The sequence below is a fragment of the Bombina bombina genome, chromosome 1 (genome assembly GCF_027579735.1).
Source record: "Bombina bombina isolate aBomBom1 chromosome 1, aBomBom1.pri, whole genome shotgun sequence".
NCBI lineage: Eukaryota > Metazoa > Chordata > Amphibia > Anura > Bombinatoridae > Bombina > Bombina bombina.
The window spans coordinates 1,264,097,578-1,264,121,544 of record NC_069499.1 but is presented as its reverse complement, the minus strand read 5'-3'; the positions used below and the strand labels follow the sequence as shown (position 1 = coordinate 1,264,121,544).

Below are 23,967 nucleotides of genomic sequence, written 5' to 3'. Positions count from 1 at the left end.
GGAGGAGCATCCGGGGGAGTGGGAACTCCATCTGGAAATCTTTGCCCAAATAACTCAATTATGGGGCATTCCAGACTTGGTTCTGATGGCCTCTCGTCAGAACTTCATGGTCCCTTGTTACGGGTCCAAATCCAGGGATCCCAAGGCGACTCTATTGGATACAATAGTAGCACCTTGGATCTTCAACCTAGCTTATGTATTCCCACCGTTTCCTCTCATTCCCAGGCTGGTAGCCAGGATCAATCTGGAGAGGGCTTCGGTGACCTTGATAGTTCCTGTGTGGCCACGCAGGACTTGGTATGCAGACCTGGTGAATGTGTCATCGGCTCCACCATGGAAGCTACCTTTGAGACAGGACCTTCTTATTCAGGGTCCATTCGAACATCCGAATCTGGTTTTCCTCCAACTGACTGCTTGGAGTTTGAACGCTTGATTTTATCAAAGCGTGGGTTTTCAGATTCTGTAATAGATACTCTGATTCAGGCTAGAAAGCCTGTAACTAGAAAAATTTACCATAATATATGGAAAAAATATATCTGTTGGTGTGAATCTAAAGGATTCCCATGGAACAAGATAAAAATTCCTAAGATTCTTTCCTTTCTACTAGAAGGTTTGGAGAAAGGATTTTCTGCGAGTTCTCTGAAGGGACAGATCTCTGCTTTATCTGTTTTACTTCACAAAAGGCTGGCAGCTGTGCCAGACGTTTAAGCGTTTGTTCAGGCTCTGGTTAGAATCAAGCCTGTTTACAGACCTTTGACTCTTCCCTGGAGTCTTAATCTAGTTCTTTCAGTTCTTCAAGGGGTTCCGTTTGAACCCTTACATTCCATAGATATTAAGTTATTATCTTGGAAAGTTTTGTTTTAGGTTGCAATTTCTTCTGCTAGAAGAGTTTCTGAGTTATCTGCTCTGCAGTGTTCTCCGCCCTATCTGGTCCATGCAGACAAGGTGGTTTTTACGTACTGAGCCTGGTTTTCTTCCGAAGGTTGTTTCCAACAAAAATATTAACCAGGAGATAGTTGTACCTTCTTTGTGTCCGAATCCAGTTTCATAGAAGGATTTCAGACAAACATCTTCCTTGTTTGTTGTTTATTCTGGTAAAAGGAGAGGTCAAAAAGCAACTTCTACCTCTCTATCTTTTTGGCTTAAAAGCATCATCAGATTGGCTTATGAGACTGCCGGACGGCAGCCTCCTGAAAGAATCACAGCTCATTCCACTAGGGCCGTGGCTTCCACATGGGCCTTTAAGAACGAGGCTTCTGTTGATCAGATATGTAAGGCAGCGACTTGGTCTTCACTGCACACTTTTACCAAATTTTACAAATTTGATACTTTTGCTTCTTCTGAGGCTATTTTTGGGAGAAAGGTTTTGCAAACCGTGGTGCCTTCCATCTAGGTGACCTGATTTGCTCCCTCCCATCATCCGTGTCCTAAAGCTTTGGTATTGGTTCCCACAAGTAAGGATGACGCCGTGGACCGGACACACCTATGTTGGAGAAAACAGAATTTATGTTTACCTGATAAATTACTTTCTCCAACGGTGTGTCCGGTCCACGGCCCGCCCTGGTTTTTTAATCAGGTCTGATGATTTATTTTCTTTAACTACAGTCACCACGGTATCATATGATTTCTCCTATGCAAATATTCCTCCTTTACGTCGGTCGAATGACTGGGGAAGGCGGAGCCTAGGAGGGATCATGTGACCAGCTTTGCTGGGCTCTTTGCCATTTCCTGTTGGGGAAGAGAATATCCCACAAGTAAGGATGACGCCGTGGACCGGACACACCGTTGGAGAAAGTAATTTATCAGGTAAACATAAATTCTGTTTTTCACAAATTTTATTATAAAACAGTAAAATATGTTTTATTTGATAAATAGTCGTTTGGGGACCACATGGCTGTTTTTAACCGCTTCCCATGCGGTAGCTGAATTTCTTAGTGTGACGTCCGTTGTGGGCGGGGCCTATTTTCGCGCCTCAGATGCACAGTTTTCTCTGAAGGAGACAGCAGACATTAGCTCCGGTTGGGCCCTATTTGTGTTTTACACTATCCGGATTGGTGTCGAAATTGTTTGGCAGTTATCTGGGGGCAGGTAGGCACCACAGCAGAGCTGTGGCAAGGTGCAGGGGTCATTATTTAGAAAATGTTATTATTTTTTGAAAGTAATATTCCTGTAAAGAGTAAATTCAATCCTTGCATGTGAATGCAATAATTTTTGGCAGTTTATATGCCTATATCTACTTTTTAAACGTTCATAGAAGTTTTTAAGCGTGCTTGAGAAAAAAATTGTTTTTATTTCTTAAAGGCACAGTACAGGTTTTTTGCAAAATTGTTTTTGTCAACAAATAAAGTATTTACCAACTGTTGTGGTTATTACTACTTTGTTCAACATGTCTGACATTGAGGAAACTCATTGCTCTATGTGTTTAGAAGCCATTGTGGAACCCCCTCTTGCATTGTGTACCTCTTGTACTGAAAGAGCCTTACAAGGAAGTAAGGAACATATTTTAGTAAATGAAAGTATGTCTAAGGATGATTCTCAGTCTTAAGAGAATCAGGATATGCCATGTAATTTTCCTCAAGTGTCCCAACCTTTAACACCCACACAAGTGACACCTAGTACATCTAGTGCGTCTAATTCTTTTACTTTGCAAGATATGGCTGCAGTTATGTCAACTACTCTCACTGAGGTATTATCTAAACTGCCAGGTTTGCAGGGTAAACGCAGTAGGCGAGGTATTAACGTAAATACTGAACCCTCTGATGCTTTAGTAGCCATTGCCGATGTACCCTCACAATGCTCTGAATTGGGGATTAGGGAATTATTGTCTGAGGGAGAAATTTCAGATTCAGGGAATATGTTACCTCAGACTTAGCGTCCTTTAAATTTAAACTTGAACATCTTCGCCTGTTACTCAGGGAGGTCCTAGCGACTCTGGATGATTGTGAACCTATTACAATTCCTCCAGAAAAATTGTGTAAGATGGATACATATCTAGAAGTTCCTACTTACACTGATGTTTTTCCGGTTCCCAAAAGAATTTCAGAAATTGTTAGAAAGGAATGGGATAGATCAGGCATACCGTTCTCTCCCCCTCCTAATTTTAAGAAAATGTTTCCCATATCAGACATCAAAGACTCTTGGCAAACGGTCCCTAAGGTGGAGGGAGCAATGTCTACTCTAGCTAAGCGTACAACTATATACCTATTGAAGACAGTTGTGCTTTCAAAGACCCTATGGATAAAAAAATTAGAGGGTCTTCTAAAGAAATTTTTTATTCACCAGGGTTTCTTGTTACAACCTGCTGCCTGCATTGTTCCAGTAACTACGACGGCGGCTTTCTGGTTTGACGCCCTTGAGGAGTCTCTGAAAGTAGAGACACCCCTAGACGACATTTTGGACAGAATAAAAGCTCTCAAAACTAGCTAATTCTTTTATCACAGATGCTGTTTTTCAGATTACTAAATTAGCAGCAAAAAATGCAGGCTTTGCCATATTGGTTAAAATCGTGGTCTGCTGATGTATCATCAAAGTCTAAACTGTTAACTATTCCTTTCAAGGGTAAAACCCTGTTCGGCCCTGAATTAAAGGAAATCATTGCTGACATTACTGGAGGTAAAGGTCACGCCCTACCTCAAGACAAACCTCTTAGGATGAGGGGTAAACAAAATAATTTTCATTCCTTTCTAAATTTCAGAGGAGTACCCTCTGCTTCCCCTTCTACCAATAAGCAGGAAGGAAATTTTGCTCAATCCAAGTCTGTCTGGAGACCTAATCAGACCTGGAATAAGGGTAAACAAGCCAAAAAGCCTGCTGCTGCTACCAAGACAGCATGAAGGGGCAGCCCCCGATCCGGGACTGGATCTAGTAGGGGGCAGACTTTCTCCCTTTGCTCAGGCTTGGGCAAGGGATGTGCAAGATCCCTGGGTATTAGAAATTGTGACTCAGGGGTATCAACTGGAATTCAAAAATTTTCCCCCAAGAAGGAGATTTCATCTTTCACGTTTGTCTGTAGACCAGACAAAAAGAGAGGCGTTCTCACACTGTGTAAAAGACCTCTATTCCATGGGAGTAATTTGTCCAGTTCCAAACCTTTTCGTGGTTCCCAAAAAAGAGGGAACTTTCAGACCTATTTTGGATTTAAAGTGTCTAAACAAATTTCTCGGGGTCCCATCGTTCAAGATGGAGACTATACGAACAATCTTACCAATGATCCAGGAGGGTCAATGCATGACCACTGTGGACCTAAAGGATGCGTACCTTCACATTCCTATCCACAAGGATCATCATCGGTTTCTAAGGTTTGCCTTTCTGGACAAACATTATCAGTTTGTGGCCCTTCCCTTCGGGTTGGCCACAGCTCCCAGAATCTTCACAAAGGTGCTAGGGTCCCTTCTAGCGTTTCTCAGGCCGCGGGGCATAGCAGTGGCGCCCTATCTGGACGATATTTTGGTTCAGGCGTCAACTTATCATCTGACCAAATCTCACACGGACATCGTGTTGTCATTTCTAAGAACTCACGGTTGGAAAGTGAATATAGAAAAGAGTTCACTTGTTCCACAAACAAGAGTTCCATTCATGGGAACTCTGATAGGTAGAAATGAAAATTTTTCTGATGAAGGTCAGAAAATAAAAAATTCTAAATACTTGCTGAGCTCTTCAGTCCATTCCTCGGCCATCAGTGGCGCAGTGTATGGACGTCATTGGATTAATGGTAGCAGCGATGGTCATCGTTCCGTTTGCTCGCTTTCATCTCAGGCCACTGCAACTGTGCATGCTCAGACAGTGGAATGGGGATTATGCCAATTCATCTCCTCAGATAAATCTGGATCAAGAGACCAGAGACTCTCTTCTGTGGTGGTTGTCACAGGATCATCTGTCCCAGGGGATGTGCTTCCGTTTGGCCATCATGGGTTATAGTGACAACAGACGCCAGCCTCTTAGGCTGGGGTGCAGTCTGGAATTCCTGAAGGCTCAGGGAACTTGGACTCCGACGGAGTCTCAGTTGCCAAACAATATTCTGGAACTGAGAGCAATATTCAATGCGGTTCAGGCGTGGCCTCAGTTGGCACTGACCAAGTTTATAAGATTCCAGTCGGACAATGTCATGACTGTAGCATATATCAATCATCAGGGGGGAACAAGAAGTTCTCTTGCGATGGGCAGAGATTCACTCTTGCCATCTATCAGCAATCTATATTCCAGGAGTAGAGAACTGGGAGGCGGATTTTCTAAGTTGTCAGACTTTTCATCCGGGGGAGTGGGAACTCCATCCGGAGGTGTTTGCATCGTTGATTCATCAATGGGGCACACCGGAATTGGATCTGATGGCATCTCGACAGAATGCCAAACTTCCACGCTACGGGTCCAAGTCAAGGGATCCCCAGGCTGTATTGATAGATGCTCTAGCAGTACCTTGGTTGTTCAACCTGGCTTATGTGTTTCCACCATTTTCTCTCCTGCCTCGTGTGATTGCAAGAATCAAACAGGAGAGAGCTTCAGTAATTCTAATAGCGCCTGCGTGGCCACGCAGGACTTGGTATGCGGATCTAGTGGACATGTCGTCTCTGCCACCATGGAAACTGCCATTGAGACAGCACCTTCTCATTCAAGGTCTGTTCGAACATCCAAATCTAAATTCTCTGCAGCTGACTGCCTGGAGATTGAACGCTTGATCTTATCTAAGCGGGGATTCTCTGAGTCGGTCATTGATACTCTGATTCAGGATCGCAAGCCTGTCACTAGAAAGATTTACCATAAGATATGGCGTAAATATCTTTATTGGTGTGAATCCAAGGGTTACTCATGCAGTAAGATTAGGATTCCTAGGATCTTGTCCTTTCTCCAAGAAGGATTGGAGAAAGGATTATCTGCTAGTTCTTTAAAAGGACAAATTTCTGCTTTGTCAATTTTATTACACAAGCGTCTGGCGGATGTTCCAGACGTTCAGTCTTTTTGTCAGACTTTAATCGGAATCAATTCTTGATAAAGCCCAGGAGGGTGAAACGCATTGAATGGGACCTGGCACACTTTGTTGAACATTCTGCTGAAAGATTGTCACCAAGCTTTGTGACCCTGCAGTTTGAACTCCGTTTTTGTCTAAAGAACCTGACATAGTGGATTGCCACTGCCAAATCTAAAGAACGAAATCTTCTATCTCCACTAAAACCGAGGAGGCTCTAATACCGAGGAGGCTCAGGTGAAATAATTCATTTGGGTAAAAGGATAACCACATTGCCGAGACAGAACATGACCTCTGAAACAAAGAGAGGAATCAGGTGACTCATTACGGCATTGAGATCGAGCAGTCTGTGAATCACTCACAGAGAACAAGGACCAGCGGTTGCAACCGAGACACAAAAAAGGTACCTCTTTTTTTCATTTCCTACTAAGGATATATATGTGAATCATATAAAGGTGTTAAAAAACACTTCACAAAAGAGACAGTCACCTCCGCAATTGTCTGGCTTCAAAAATAGCTGCCAGTTGGATTCCAAAGCTGGGATAACGACTATTACAGTGTCTAAATTTAACTCTAAGACAAAGTATTCAAAAACTGAAAATTCATCTTTATTTAGAAAAGTGGATACTTTGTAGCATTGTCATTACCAAAAGGAAACTTTTTATGATTTTCTTACATTGTGTTAAGTTCACTTAAAATAAGATATAGAAACTGATTTTAAGATTTGCAAAGATCGTAATATACCTTAAATATATTAGTTTGGGAAACATGATTATCTGTTGTGTAAATCAATATCTGTATTTAAAGCCTTAGTAATTTATGAAGATTTACTCTCTATATTTTTAGCCAGTATTTTATCTGTTTATTTCTAATAGGGAGACGTCCCTTAATTTTAAAGAAATATATTGTTCCAATGTGATTATAGATTTTAAATAAATATTATTGTTTAAAATACAATCAGTTATATTGAATTCATCATTTCCAAGCTTTCTTTAGCGCTGTTAAAATTTTCTTAATTTCTGTGCACACTTTCATTCTGTTTGCTTGAGGGAAAAACATTTTTAGCAGCAGGAAACCCACCTTTAGGCGCTCCTATCACATCACATTTTAATCAGAATCAAGCCTGTGTTTAAACCTGTTGCTCCACCATGGAGTCTGAATTTAGTTCTTAATGTTCTTCAAGGGGTTCCGTTTGAACCCATGCATTCCATTAATATTAAGCTGTTATCTTGGAAGGTTTTATTTTTAGTTGCTATCTCTTCTGCTCAAAGAGTTTCTGAGCTTTCTGCTTTACAATGTGATTCGCCTTATCTTATATTCCATTCTGATAAGGTAGTCTTGCGTACTAAACCTGGATTCCTTCCTAAGGTTGTTTCAAATAAGAATATTAATCAGGAAATTGTTGTTCCTTCCTTGTGTCCTAATCTTTCTTCTAAGAAGGAACGTCTATTACATAACTTGGACGTGGTCCGGGATTTGAAGTTTTACTTACAAGCGACCAAGGATTTCAGACAAACATCCTCTTTTTGTTGTTTATTCTGGAAAGCGTAGGGGTCAAAAAGCTACGGCTAACTCTCTCTCTTTTTGGCTGAAAAGCATCATCCGCCTGGCATATGAGACTGCTGGATAGCAGCCTCCTGAAAAAATTACGGCTCATTCTACTAGAGCTGTGGCTTCCACATGGGCTTTCAAAAATGATGCTTCTGTTGAACAGATTTGTAAGGCTGCGACTTGGTCCTCCCTTCATACTTTTTACAAATTTTCCAAATTTGATACTTTTGCTTCTTCTGAGGCTATTTTTGGGAGAAAGGTTCTTCAAGCAGTGGTGCCTTCCGTTTAGGTTCCTGTCTTGTCCCTCCCTTTCATCCGTGTCCTAAAACTTTGGTATTGGTATCCCACAAGTAAGGATGAAACCCGTGGACTCGGCATATCTTGTAAAAGAAAAGGAAATGTATGCTTACCTGATAAATTGATTTCTTTTAAGATATGTGGAGTCCACGGCCCGCCCTGTCATTTTAAGACAGGATTTATTTTATTTTTCAAATCTTAAGTCACCTCTGCACCTTTTAGCTTTTCCTTTCTCTTCCTATACCTTCGGTCGAATGACTGGGGAGAGGAGTTAGGGGAGGAGCTATGTAACAGCTCTGCTGTGGTGCTCTTTGCTACTTCCTGTTAGCAGGAGGATAAATCCCACAAGTAAGGATGAAACCCGTGGACTCGGCATATCGTAAAAGAAATCAATTTATCAGGTAAGCATAAATTTCCTTTTCTCTAAAATTGCCATTTTGGTCCCAGGAAACCATTCTAATGTTCTCCTGCCCACCCTGCTGTTATTGTTTTATTTTTATTTATTTTTTAGAAAAAAAAATGTATTGTCAGTAGAGAAAGAGGGGTGTATTACAACTACCCTTATACTGACAGTCTAGTTAAAATTAAACTTTCATGATTCAGATCTGATAGGGCATGCAATTTTAAACCACTCTCCAATTTACTTTTATCTTCAAATTTGCTTTATTCTCTTGGTATTCTTTCTTTAAAGCTAACCCTAATCCCTTGAGGGCTGCCTCTTATCTTAGAGCATTTTGACAGTTTTCCACAGCTAGACAGCACTAGTTCATGTGTGCTATATAGATAACAGTGCTGACTCCCTGATTGGCTAAAATGGCAAGTTTGTCAAAATAACGAAATAAAGGGCAGTCTGCAGAGGCTTATATGCAAGGTAATCACAAAGGTAAAAAGTATATTAATATAAGTGTTGGTTATGCAAACTGGGAAATTGGTGATAAAGGGATTATCTATATTTTTAAACAATACTAATTCTGGAGTAAAGTGTCCCTTTAACTTAAAGGGCCATAACGGTTGAACATCCTCTAATAATCTTTTAGAGCATGTCATTTTACAGCTGTCAATCCTTGAGCATGCGATTACCGCTGCTGGATTAGAGGTGGGTTCTGCCTGGGACCAGCAGTGCACCTCGGGTCTCGTGCGGCACTTCTACTGTTTGTTTTACCCCTTTGTGGAGGTTAAACGACGCACAGTAGAGCAGGGTCCATAGTCGTAAAACAGATTAGAGCATGTCACTTTTCAACTTTTATGGCCCTTTAAATGCAAAGACTGCATGCAAATTGTCTTTATTTTCAGTTTGTGGGTAGAATATTGGCCACCATGGTCCCCCTTGAATGGAACTAGGGCTGTTGGGGGGGGGGGGGGCAGCTTGTAAAAGAGCAGCACCAAGGACCATCTGGCTCTGTACCCTGGACTATGCCCCAGGGGTGTCTTATGTGCAGGCATCAGGTAGAATGGCAATGGTCACAAGCCATGATAGTCCTTAGCATATCCTATTGCAGTGCAGACATGAGGGTCCTTGGTTATGCTAAATGGGAAGTATTTAGACATGGGTGCCATTAGATTTCACTTCTGGCTTTGTCACATTCACAGGTTTAGATTAGTGTTGCATTTGGGACAGACTGGGTCTGTGTATAATTCTATACTTTTACCAGTTCTGGCAGATAAACAGCTTTCTTAGAGGTTAAAAAACAACAAAGGTGACACCAATACATTGGGCCTCGTCAACTCTAATCCTAATTAATTTAATTCAGCAAATCATCCAAGAATGCCAGCAGTTAATTACAGTGATCACAAACATAGGCTACATGGCGGGGTGAAGGTTTTAATACCTAGACCTACAGGGTCGTTAATTGCTTCACTTCTTTTTAAGCTATTGATTTTACACAAGTAAGACGCAGCTCCCCAGCTCAGAAAGGATTACAGCGCTTATTGTTACCGTCAGTTAACAAGATACTCTTCAGTTGTTGCGCTAAACACTAGCAGCTTCTGTGCTGTAATAACCAGTCTCATCTCCAGGGCGCGTGGGAGAGATTTGTCTCTGGAGATTAGGTGTTGGTGTCATTGCTCCTTTTTGTCAGACATCTTAGGCCTGTGTTTGCATGATTTTAATAAATGAGATGACAGATCTTTTTTGTAGTTCTTTTTTTGTGTGTGTAAAAGAACAAACATTATTGATGTGTTTGCTTATTGGTCTAACTGGTATCAATGCAATATGTTTTCAAAAACCTCTAACCAATTCCAAGATGAGCCAAAACAGATGCCTTTGTTGTAGTAAAGCTTCAGATTTGCAGTTTTTTAAATAGCAGCAATCACTTTAGCCATTTATATAATTTAGTTCTTTCCCAATCATGTTTATATTGCAGCTAAACTGCAGTGAAATTACTGGTAAGCATCATTTTTGGTTTGGTTGTTCCCCCCTAAATCTGCATATAAAAATGATCCCCAATACAATTGTATGAGGAGTGTAATTTAATCTAATTGTTCCGTTTCTTCCAGGATCATCAATAAGCAGCGAATCTTCCCCAGTCTCCTCTCCTGCTACCAACCAGAGCTCACCCGCCAGCACACCCAAAAGAGGACCCATGGGCCCCATCATTGTGCCCCCTGGGGGCCACAGTGTGCCCAACACACCACCTGTAGTGACCATTGCACCTACAAAGACAGTGAACGGAGTATGGAGAAGTGAAGCCCGACAGGTAAACCATTTGTTTATTGCTTCTAATGTACTATACAGTACAAAAAATAGAAATATGATGCTGTTAAGAGCACACAGCTTCAGCAGAAAGTATTGTGTGTCAGGGGGATTGTATAAAGTTAAAGACAACAATGTTACTCACAAAGCGGTGCAGTACTTTTATATGGCTCCATATCTTCCCTATCAGTGGTTTATATCTTGTGTTTATGTGAGAGCAGATCACAGGGGAAAGGGGTCTGGGGACACAGGTTAGGGGGTTTAGTGAGCTATAAAAGAAAATCTTTGTTTCATGAGTATAAGAGTAGGACATTGTTTCCTGCTCCAGTGTAGCCTGCATATGATTTGTCATTTCTGAATCACTGCTTATTTCTGGATCACCCAACATTTTTCTTTCATGATTCAGATCGATTTTTTTTTTTTTAAACAACTTTCCAATTTACTTCTGTTACCAATTTTGTTTCATTCTCTTGGTATCTTTTATTGAAGAAGCAGCAATGCACTCCTGGTAGCTGGCTGAAAAAATATTAGGCATACAAGTTCAACCACCAATCAGCAGCTAGCTCCAAGCTACTGAGCCTATCTAGATATGCTTTTCAACAAAAGATACAAACAGAATGAAGTACATTTGATAATAGAAGTAAACTGGAAAGTTGTTTAAAATTGTATGTTCTATCTAAATCATGAAATATTTTGTTTTTGGTTTCATGTCCCTTTAAGCCATTAAGATCTGACATGGCACAACTAAAAGTCAGAGAATTTCTAGTTTTTTTACTTTTCTATACTTCTGTATACAAACACCCTCCTGACAAAGTATATTTCCTGTAAATAAGATCACATAACAGTATTGCAATTGAAGCCATGTCTGGACTGACAGCTAAGGATTAAATGCATGGTTCATTTGCTTGTCTATACGTAACTGCATAAGCTGGTCTGCTGCTCCCAATATACCTTACTGTATTCTAAGTGATAGCTTTATTTTACTTACATCCATTTTGATTGTGGCTCACATTGGTAAACCAATGGAAAGACTATGTGTTTAAGACAAATGTAAATGCTTATTAGTTGCTTACAAACAAAGTGCTATTCAGTGAAAAGGCTGCTCCTGGTCCCTCCCGTTCATGTATACCCTTATGATCTCACTGACCTTTACGCTATACTTGATAGGCAGAGGTAGGTCAGAGTTCAGGAGCGCTTGAATGCTCAGCCAGCAGGGTGCAGGGAAGCGGTAGGAGAATCACTGTATAAAGAGCAGAGGCTCACACAGGCTTAGAAAGTGAACAGATGTTGCTTGCTCATTAAGAATTCCAATCAACGGGCCCCATCTCTTTCAATTAATTATGGCTGATGTGTCTGGTGCAGGGAGGATGGATTCCCAGGGAGTCTCTCAGCGGCTGACTGAGCCCTACTTGTTCCAGCTTAGTAAATACATGTTGATGAGGGAGTATCTGCGAGCCACGATCGGGTCTGCTCGGTGCTGTAAATCAGATACGGTGCGTGAATAGATTAGGCAAACACTATGCTGTGAGATTAGACTTGCCACACCGCAGCCAGGTGGGAAAACCCTGGTTAGACTGAGTGAGTAGTTCTACAATGGTAATAGTAAATAAAATGGGCAACAAAAGAAATATCAGTGTATAGCAGTTTGTATTTCATTTATTTGGGATAGAAAAATTCAGTGTGTACAATGTTGGTGTCTTTTGTACGAACCCATGCAGTGACCAGCCATGTGTTCTGTGTTAACATACAGTATAAGAACATAAGAGAGCAGTTCAGCCTACATAGACATGTATTTTACATTTCTGACAACTGTGTGTGCGTTATATTTGTAAAAATAAAACAAAAACACATGTGCCTTATATAACGTTTCACATATATGTTGTTTATTTACTCTTGTTCTGTTGCTGTATTTTTATTTAGGCAGCCTGTGTGCACCATTGATGCTGTGTTTTGCAATGAAACCACTAGAGGGCACAATTTTTAAGATCCAGATGATGTTTAGGAGGCTTTTATGTACAATTTCTCATAAGTCTAAACAGAAGGTTCAGTATGTGTGTTTCTATATATAATGAAAATAGAACATAATGAAAAAGTACCCAAATTTTAAGAATATTTCCAGTTAGTTCCAGTATCTTTGCAGTAATTTGACCTGTTAGTAACTATGATTTCTGTTATAAAAACCCGGAATGGGAGAGCTTAGAAATATTTGGTTGCATCAGTTTGCCTGGTAGGTGAAGCGTCTTCATTACTACAAACAGTAGCACAACATCAAGACTTCTTAGGCCAGTGGTCGACAAATCTGATTAAAATTTAGGAGCCAGACAGAGGCACTCACAGGACTTAATGAACATAATTTTTGTTTTTATTAGTAATTCATCAACAAAGGTTCAGTCAATGTTTCGGTCCTCACAGTGACCTTTGTCAAGACTGTTTCTGATAGAGAAAATACATAACTAAAATAAAATAAAAAGTTAATACCCCTAAATGTTAAGCAACACATCCATAGGGTTACAACCACATGAAATAAAATACCTATGTAAATTAGCTGATGTATAAATACCTAGCATATTTCTATATCTTGATCAGTTTGACAAACCATATGCAATCAAATAGATATACAAATAGCTAATTGTACAAATAGTTGAAAAAATACATTTCTCAGCCAAACATAGCTCATATTAGTAGATCCAACACTGTCCGGTACTTTTATTGTAGTACACAAATATATGCTAGTTAGGTAGTAATATAGACTTAAACGTAGTATCCTTACTGCTTGTTTAAAGAGATGTACATACGGGTATTTCCAAAATGTATTCAATACATATGTGGTTAGAACTCAATACCTATGCAGTTAGAATGCATTTAGCACAACGGTGAAAAAGGCAATATATGCAGCAATTAGGTTACATAAGTACAACACAGTGGTACGTTACAAAAATGGTAATTTTACTTTAGCCTAGTGACCATCATAGGGCACCTGTGTGTACTGCATGTATAACATGTCGGCAACTGAATGGTATAAAAATCTGTACCACGTAATGTCCACAGCAGAATTTGGAGTTTTTATATATATGTATGTGTGTGTGTGTGTGTATATATATATATATATATATATATATATATATATATATATATATATATATATATATATATATATATATATATATATATATATATAGTAGAAAACGGTGAATCCCACGGACGGTCTCCGTGTTGTAGTCAGGATCCAAATAAGCAGGCACACAGGATTTTTCATAAGCACTCCGTTTTAATGGCAAAAATGTAACCAAACGTTTCGGCTCAAACACGAGCCTTTGTCAACAGTTTTCTACTGTTTGTATTTTCCCAGTGAGAGTACCACGTAGCTGAATTAATTGAGTGCCGTACACCTCTGCAATCTTGTATATATATATATATATATATGTATATGTATATGTGTGTGTGTGTGTGTATGTATATATATATAATAAATCAGAGGATGAGCACTACTAGATAGGTATATATATACTTTTTCAATGTAAGATAAGTGCTCGAGACTATGGTGTACTACTACCAATTACACCAAAAAATAGTATAAATACAGATATTAGACTTCGCACTAAATATTAATAAATAATGAAATGCAAAAATGTGCAAAGAAATAAGGAAATATTTTAATGTTCGCAAGGAAAATATAACAAAAAAATTGTTGCATACACAAAATCATGATGTCACAACATCCATACAAACATACATACAAACTGGGCATCCCCAGTTATCAAGCAAATATGGAGTGGAGGAGGTCAGATGGAGAGTGAAAAAGCAAACCCAGGTTGTATATGCAAAACCATGGGAAAATCTGTACAGGATATAAATACTTCAAGGCAGTTCAAGCACTATAAGCAGTTCATGCAAATGGCAGAGAAAACAATGATAGGGTATGTAAGTATCCAACTCTCTTAGTGTCTGACGTCACATCTACCAGCCCGAAACGTGCGTTGCCTAACTGGTGGTTGTGACGTCAGACGCTAAGAGAGTTGGATACTTACATGCTACATTGGGTCGCTGACACTTTGACTGATGCGGAGTACAGCCTGAATCACCATTGTTACCTGTGACACGGACGTTCTCTGTTATACTCCAGACACGGTTTGGGTGAGATCGCTGAGAGCGCTGCATTTGCAATTTCCTTATCCTCTCGGCGGACTCTTGTCTTTGAGTGCCGGAGGGGCTTTATTAAACAGTCACAAAGTTAACATAAATATGGCAACAAATATCAACATAGAAAAGGAAACACTTTATTACATTTTGGTGATACTTGACATCATGTGTTCCTGATAACGATTACCATCTATGGGATGTATGAACTTTCTAAAGTGCATGAACTGCTGCATCTTTTACCTCTGCAATTGCCAGCTACCCTATCATTGCTTTCTCTGCCATTTGCATGAACTGCTTATAGTGCATGAACTGCCTTGAAGTATTTATATCCTGTACAGATTTTCCCATGGTTTTGCATATACAACCTGGGTTTGCTTTCTTCTGTTATGTGTGATCAGTCCACGGGTCATCATTACTTCTGGGATATTATCTGCTCCCCTACAGGAAGTGCAAGAGGATTCACCCAGCAGAGTTGCTATATAGCTCCTCCCCTCTACGTCACCTCCAGTCATTCTCTTGCACCCAAAGACTAGATAGGACGTGTGAGAGGACTATGGTGATTATACTTAGTTTTTATAACTTCAATCAAAAGTTTGTTATTTTACAATAGCACCGGAGCGTGTTATTGCCTCTCTGGCAGAGTTTGAAGAAGAATCTACCAGAGTTTTTACTATGATTTTAACCGGAGTAGTTAAGATCATATTGCTGTTTCTCGGCCATCTGAGGGAGGTAAAAGCTTCAGATCAGGGGACAGCGGGCAGATAAATCTGCATTGAGGTATGTAGCAGTTTTTATTTTCTGAATGGAATTGATGAGAAAATCCTGCCATACCGTTATAATGACATGTATGTATACTCTACACTTTAGTATTCTGGGGATGGTATTTCACCGGAATTACTCTGTTAAAAGTACATTAAACCTTTTAATAGGTATTTATTATGTTAAACGTTTTTGCTGGAATGTAGAATCGTTTGCATTTTCTGAGGTACTGAGTGAATAAATATTTGGGCATTATTTTTCCACTTGGCAGTTGCTTGTTTTAATTGTGACAGTTTCGTTTCTCTCTCACTGCTGTGTGTGAGGGGGAGGGGCCGTTTTTGGCGCTCTTTGCTACGCATCAAAAATTTCCAGTCAGTTACTCTTGTATTTCCTGCATGATCCGGTTCATCTCTAACAGAACTCAGGGGTCTTCAAACTTCTTTGGAGGGAGGTAGATTCTCTCAGCAGAGCTGTGAGACTTATATATTGACTGTGATTAAAAACGTTGCTCTGTAATTTTTATGTTTCAAATTTAATTATTGTTACTTTACTAATGGGAACAAACCTTTGCTAAAAGTTGTGTTGTTTTTTTTAAGGATTGATGCTATAACTGTTTTTCAGTTCATTATTTCAACTGTCATTTAATCGTTTAGTGCTTCTTTGAGGCACAGTACGTTTTTGTTAAATAAGATTGTAACCAAGTTGCAAGTTTATTGCTAGTGTGTTAAACATGTCTGATTCAGAGGAAGATATCTGTGTCATTTGTTCCAATGCCAAAGTGGAGCCCAATAGAAATTTATGTACTAACTGTATTGATGCTACTTTAAATAAAAGCCAATCTGTACAAATTGAACAAATTTCACCAAACAGCGAGGGGAGAGTTATGCCGACTAACTCGCCTCACGTGTCAGTACCTGCATCTCCCGCCCGGGAGGTGCGTGATATTATGGCGCCTAGTACATCTGGGCGGCCATTACAGATAACATTACAAGATATGGCTACTGTTATGACTGAAGTTTTGGCTAAATTACCAGAACTAAGAGGCAAGCGTGATCACTCTGGGGTGAGAACAGAGTGCGCTGATAATACTAGGGCCATGTCTGATACTGCGTCACAGCTTGCAGAGCATGAGGACGGAGAGCTTCATTCTGTGGGTGATGGTTCTGATCCAAACAGATTGGATTCAGATATTTCAAATTTTAAATTTAAATTGGAGAACCTCCGTGTATTACTAGGGGAGGTTTTAGCGGCTCTTAATGATTGTAACACTGTTGCAATTCCAGAGAAATTGTGTAGGTTGGATAAATACTTTGCGGTACCGGCGAGTACTGACGTTTTTCCTATACCTAAGAGACTAACTGAAATTGTTACTAAGGAGTGGGATAGACCCGGTGTGCCGTTCTCACCCCCTCCTATATTTAGAAAGATGTTTCCAATAGACGCCACCACACGGGACTTATGGCAAACGGTCCCTAAGGTGGAGGGAGCAGTTTCTACTTTAGCTAAGCGTACCACTATCCCGGTGGAGGATAGCTGTGCTTTTTCAGATCCAATGGATAAAAAATTAGAGGGTTACCTTAAGAAAATGTTTGTTCAACAAGGTTTTATATTGCAACCCCTTGCATGCATCGCGCCGATTACGGCTGCGGCAGCATTTTGGATTGAGTCTCTGGAAGAGAACCTTAATTCAGCTACGCTGGACGACATTACGGACAGGCTTAGAGTCCTTAAACTAGCTAATTCATTTCGGAGGCCGTAGTACATTTAACCAAACTTACGGCTAAGAACTCAGGATTCGCCATTCAGGCACGTAGGGCGCTGTGGCTAAAATCCTGGTCAGCTGATGTAACTTCTAAGTCCAAATTACTTAATATACCTTTCAAGGGGCAAACTTTATTTGGGCCCGGTTTGAAAGAAATTATCGCTGACATTACAGGAGGTAAGGGCCACGCCCTGCCTCAAGACAAAGCCAAAGCTAAGGCTAGACAGTCTAATTTTCGTCCCTTTCGGAATTTCAAAGCAGGAGCAGCATCAACTTCCACTGCACCAAAACAGGAAGGAGCTGTTGCTCGTTACAGACAAGGCTGGAAACCTAACCAGTCCTGGAACAAGGGCAAGCAGGCCAGGAAACCTGCTGCTGCCCCAAAGACAGCATGAACCGAGGGCCCCCGATCCGGGACCGGATCTAGTGGGGGGCAGACTCTCTCTCTTCGCCCAGGCTTGGGCAAGAGATGTTCAGGATCCCTGGGCGCTAGAGATCATATCTCAGGGATACCTTCTAGACTTCAAATTCTCTCCCCCAAGAGGGAGATTTCATCTGTCAAGGTTGTCAACAAACCAGATAAAGAAAGAAGCGTTTCTACGCTGTGTACAAGATCTGTTATTAATGGGAGTGATCCATCTGGTTCCGCGGTCGGAACAAGGACAAGGGTTTTACTCAAACCTGTTTGTGGTTCCCAAAAAAGAGGGAACTTTCAGGCCAATCTTGGATTTAAAGATCCTAAACAAATTCCTAAGAGTTCCATCGTTCAAAATGGAAACTATTCGGACAATCTTACCCATGATCCAAAAGGGTCAGTACATGACCACAGTGGATTTAAAGGATGCTTACCTTCACATACCGATTCACAAAGATCATTACCGGTATCTAAGGTTTGCCTTCTTAGACAGGCATTACCAGTTTGTAGCTCTTCCATTCGGATTGGCTACGGCTCCAAGAATCTTCACAAAGGTTCTGGGTGCCCTTCTGGCGGTACTAAGACCGCGAGGAATTTCGGTAGCTCCGTACCTAGACAACATTCTGATACAAGCTTCAAGCTTTCAAACTGCCAAGTCTCATACAGAGTTAGTTCTGGCATTTCTAAGGTCGCATGGATGGAAAGTGAACGAAAAGAAGAGTTCTCTTTTTCCTCTCACAAGAGTTCCATTCTTAGGGACTCTTATAGATTCTGTGGAAATGAAGATTTATCTGACAGAAGACAGATTAACAAAGCTTCTAAATGCATGCCGTGTCCTTCATTCCATTCAACTCCCGTCAGTAGCTCAATGCATGGAGGTGATCGGCTTAATGGTAGCAGCAATGGACATAGTTCCCTTTGCACGTCTACATCTCAGACCGCTGCAATTGTGCATGCTAAGTCAGTGGAATGGGGATTACTCAGACTTGTCCCCTACTCTGAATCTGGATCAAGAGACCAGAAACTCTCTTCTATGGTGGCTTTCTCGGCCACATCTGTCCAGGGGGATGCCATTCAGCAGGCCGGACTGGACAATTGTAACAACAGACGCCAGCCTACTAGGTTGGGGCGCTGTCTGGAATTCTCTGAAGGCTCAGGGACAATGGAGTCAGGAGGAAAGTCTCCTACCAATAAACATTCTGGAATTGAGAGCAGTTCTCAATGCCCTTCTGACTTGGCCCCAGTTAAAAACTCGGGGGTTCATCAGGTTTCAGTCGGACAACATCACGACTGTAGCGTACATCAACCATCAAGGAGGGACAAGAAGCTCCCTAGCAATGATGGAAGTATCAAAGATAATTCGCTGGGCAGAGTCTCACTCTTGCCACCTGTCAGCAATCCACATCCCGGGAGTGGAGAACTGGGAGGCGGATTTCTTGAGTCGCCAGACTTTTCATCCGGGGGAGTGGGAACTTCATCCGGAGGTCTTTGCCCAAATACTTCGACATTGGGGCAAACCAGAGATAGATCTCATGGCGTCTCGCCAGAACGCCAAACTTCCTCGCTACGGATCCAGATCCAGGGATCCGGGAGCGGTTCTGATAGATGCTTTGACAGCACCTTGGAACTTCGGGATGGCTTATGTGTTTCCACCCTTCCCGCTGCTTCCTCGATTGATTGCCAAAATCAAACAGGAGAGAGCATCAGTGATTCTAATAGCGCCTGCATGGCCACGCAGGACTTGGTATGCAGATCTAGTGGACATGTCATCCTGTCCGCCTTGGTCTCTACCTCTAAGACAGGACCTTCTGATACAGGGTCCATTCAAACATCAAAATCTAACTTCTCTGAAGCTGACTGCTTGGAAATTGAACGCTTGATTTTATCAAAACGTGGTTTTTCTGAGTCGGTTATTGATACCCTGATACAGGCTAGGAAGCCTGTTACCAGAAGGATTTACCATAAGATATGGCATAAATACCTATACTGGTGTGAATCCAAAGATTACTCCTGGAGTAAGGTTAGGATTCCTAGGATATTGTCCTTTCTACAAGAAGGTTTAGAAAAGGGTTTATCGGCTAGCTCATTAAAGGGACAGATCTCAGCTCTGTCCATCTTGTTACACAGGCGTCTGTCAGAAAATCCAGACGTCCAGGCCTTTTGTCAGGCTTTAGCTAGGATCAAGCCTGTGTTTAAAACTGTTGCTCCGCCATGGAGTTTAAACTTAGTTCTTAACGTGTTACAGGGTGTTCCGTTTGAACCCCTTCATTCCATTGATATAAAATTGTTATCTTGGAAAGTTCTGTTTTTAATGGCTATTTCCTCGGCTCGAAGAGTCTCTGAGTTATCAGCCTTACATTGTGATTCTCCTTATCTGATCTTTCACTCAGACAAGGTAGTTCTGCGTACTAAACCTGGGTTCTTACCTAAGGTAGTCACTAACAGGAATATCAATCAAGAGATTGTTGTTCCATCCTTGTGTCCAAATCCTTCTTCAAAGAAGGAACGTCTTCTACACAATCTGGATGTAGTTCATGCCCTCAAGTTCTACTTGCAGGCAACTAAGGATTTTCGACAAACGTCTTCCCTGTTTGTCGTGTACTCTGGTCAGAGGAGAGGTCATAAGGCTTCGGCTACCTCTCTCTCCTTCTGGCTTCGTAGCATAATTCGTTTAGCCTACGAGACTGCTGGACAGCAGCCTCCTGAAAGAATTACAGCTCATTCTACTAGAGCTGTGGCTTCCACTTGGGCCTTTAAGAATGAGGCCTCTGTTGAACAGATTTGCAAGGCTGCAACTTGGTCTTCGCTTCATACTTTTTCCAAATTTTACAAATTTGACACTTTTGCTTCTTCGGAGGCTATTTTTGGGAGAAAGGTTCTTCAGGCAGTGGTTCCTTCTGTATAATGAGCCTGCCTATCCCTCCCGTCATCCGTGTACTTTTGCTTTGGTATTGGTATCCCAGAAGTAATGATGACCCGTGGACTGATCACACATAACAGAAGAAAACATAATTTATGCTTACCTGATAAATTCCTTTCTTCTGTTGTGTGATCAGTCCACGGCCCGCCCTGTTTTTTAAGGCAGGTAAATATTTTTTAAATTATACTCCAGTCACCACTACACCCTTGGCTTCTCCTTTCTCGTTGGTCTTTGGTCGAATGACTGGAGGTGACGTAGAGGGGAGGAGCTATATAGCAACTCTGCTGGGTGAATCCTCTTGCACTTCCTGTAGGGGAGCAGATAATATCCCAGAAGTAATGATGACCCGTGGACTGATCACACAACAGAAGAAAGGAATTTATCAGGTAAGCATAAATTATGTTTTTTCACTCTCCATCTGACCTCCTCCACTCCATATTTGCTTGATAACTGGGGATGCCCAGTTTGTATGTATGTTTGTATGGATGTTGTGACATCATGATTTTGTGTATGCAACAATTTTTTTGTTATATTTTCCTTGCGAGCATTAAAATATTTCCTTATTTCTTTGCACATTTTTGCATTTCATTATTTATTCATATTTAGTGCGGAGTCTAATATATATATATATATATATATATATATATATATACAAAAAGTTAGAAGCCAGGGGTAAAATTGTTGGAGCCTGCTTCTTGTCTCCTGGGTTTGTCAAGCCCCATCTTTGGCTGTATATAGTCAGGAGCAAAGAATCTAGCATGTTTAAAAAATAAGTGGTCCAGAAGTAGCGGCATTGGGAAATGGGGAGTGTATAATGTGCAGGCTCATGTTATGTAAGCCTACTTCTCTGATATTCAGCTGCACTTTTGCGGATCAGCAAGAATGCAGGTTTTGTCCATGTAACTGCCCTCGGCCCATCCAGCAATGGTCCTAAGAGGCCCAAGAGAACTGCCCTGAGGGTACATGCCTCATTTTAGTGCAAGCGTAGGCCTACTGAAATGGCAGCACTGTAAAATCCTCTATAACTAGCAAATCCTCTTTCACAGATGTGTATATTGCAGTTCACGATTTGTCTTGCTGTTGAATACTAATATAGATAATCTGTGTGTGTATATATAGATAATTAGATATAGACATATTTTGATCTTTCGTCCCCTGCAGCCAGACACTACCTCTCGGACCAGCAGCATCCACCGAGAACGACTCCTCACAGAATCCCAAATACCTGCTGAGAAGACTGGCAACCCCTCCGTCCCTTCCCACCTATTGGGAAACGCATATACCTTTACCATCCCTCCAAGCTCTGTTGTCCAGGATGCTCGCTTCCAACCCATAAAGTAAGTGTGATGATGAATGGTTGGATTTTACACTGCAAGATATTTCCTTAAGTGCCTTAATCAAAATGATTGTAAGCCTTAAGCAATTCATGGCACTTCCAATGCTCACTATGGTAGTAAAGACTATTTAGCCGTGCCATGCCCCCATTTTACTAGCATCACAATGTGTTCTTTACAAATGCTTCCTTCATGCGAAAATGTGCACTCACTGCCTGGCAGAGGTTGTAGTTCCTGCTCATGCATGGGAATCATATTGCCTGCAATGCCGGCAGTCACAGATGAGCATGCTGGGAGACCACTGGGCTCCATCCAGTCCCACCACCTGCATTTATTTGGTATGAAAGGATTTAATAACACTTGAAAGTGTTATGTATCGGGAATTTAACCCCTTGATTTCCTTTTTGTGTCTGGTAGTAAATGGGGTTAATTTTTGTTTGCCAATTTGTTTCTGGCAATTACTGTAAGTTTTGTGAAAACTGAAAAAAATCCTAGCTTGGCTGCTGAATTCTTTCAACATATTTCTCAAGCTCTGTGCTTGTATATTGACAATCTGATATAAGCCTCTTTCAGGGAACCAAATCCTTTTTGCATTGAAGTAATTAGAACATACATGTGATAGACATATGCCTGTGCCAAATATAAATGAATACACAGGCTGGATTGTCTGTCAAATTGTTTAATTTGCTTCTAAAGTTTTGTATAAAAGAGAAATGCTACGCAAGCAAATAACATTTTTTGTTTTCAGATTACTGTAGTTTTTCAATATAAAATATAACCGTTCCTAAATAAAAGTTTTGATATAGGTAAACATAATAAAGAACTAGACCCACATGATTGACTCTCTGGCTTTTGTTAACATACAGCTCAGTTTGTCTCTCCTACTTCCTCATTGCACGGATATACTCCCCTATCTGTAATACAGTATTTCTGCAAACTGCCACAGAATTGTTTTCCCTCAAGATGTAAATTATCTTAATATAGAACATGATTTTTGAGCAGTATCGCACAGTCAGTTGCTAAGTGGGGTCTGTCATTAAAGCAGTCTTACATTCCCCCTTTACTTTAGCCTGCAGAGATCTATGCACCATGTGGTCCCTCCCAGCACAATGACAGAGGAATACCTGCGAAGCTTCCGTCCTTACCACACAGCCGAGGATCTCCGCATGCCCTCACTATCCCATATTGGCCTGGATCCAGCAACCGCAGCAGCGTATTATCACCCTAGTTATATGGCCCACCACACCTTCCCTCACCCAGCTTTTAGGTAAGTGAAGAGTGTCTGAGCTTTCTTCTTTATGACTTTCTGTATTTATGACTTGTAGATCTTGTAATGTAAGGAAGATATTCTGCTTAAATCCAAGGCTTCTCCAGGGGGATTTGACCTTGTGTGCCCACCTAATTGTGATTATCCCTTTCAGTTTATCAGTTTAGTGGGGGGTTTTCATAAATGGAAAGAGTCCACAGCTGCATTCATTACTTTTGGGAATTCAGAACCCTGCCACCAGGAGGAGGCAAAGACACCCCAGTCAGAGGCTTAAATACCACTCCCCCCATCCCCCAGTCATTCTTTGCCTTCCGTCCCAGGAGGTTGGCAGAGAAGTGTCAGAAGTTTCGATAGTCTCTTATGGAGGGTAGTACTCTTCGGAATGGGACTGGAGTCCGGAGATGCAGGGAGAGTCTTTCTGCGAAAACATCCCGACTCATGTTAACAGCTCCACCAGCAATCAGTGTTGACGAGTTTTGCTGCCTGCTTTCTTCTCTCAAGCCCATGTCAGAAGCGATGCTACTATCGTCACACTTGAAGGGCCGTGTTCCTGTTCCAAGGTGTAGATTCCGTTAAGATTGTTTCATTTTACTTTCATCATATGGTAATACAACTGTTTATCCAAGAGGGGCTACAACCTTTCGGGGATAACTTTAACACAGGGTCTCAGTGAGGCTTCTTTGTATCTTGGAATCAAGGGTTATTATCTCCTGAGGGGGGTTATTAAACATGAGGGTCTTTAATCAGGTTTGTCATGTGATTTCTTTCTGCTAATGTGTAGTGACACTGAGGCTCATGGCTTTTTCGGAACATAATGGCCATGCCCGGCCTTTACAGTCTGGCATGCTTTTTCATGGACCGCACGGTACAC

The 23,967-nt window shown here is 41.1% G+C and overlaps 1 protein-coding gene across 8 annotated transcripts in view; it reads left to right on the top strand.

Moving 5' to 3' along the window:
* GSE1 (Gse1 coiled-coil protein) overlaps positions 1-23,967 on the top strand; it is a 1,047,037-nt gene that overhangs the window by 966,346 nt on the left and 56,724 nt on the right. For all 8 annotated transcript variants that reach the window (XM_053701006.1, XM_053700996.1, XM_053701043.1 and 5 more), the window contains 3 exons: positions 10,304-10,503; positions 21,657-21,832; positions 22,899-23,096. In XM_053701006.1, coding sequence (XP_053556981.1) covers positions 10,304-10,503; positions 21,657-21,832; positions 22,899-23,096 — 574 coding nt within the window. The remainder of the gene's footprint in view (positions 1-10,303; positions 10,504-21,656; positions 21,833-22,898; positions 23,097-23,967) is intronic.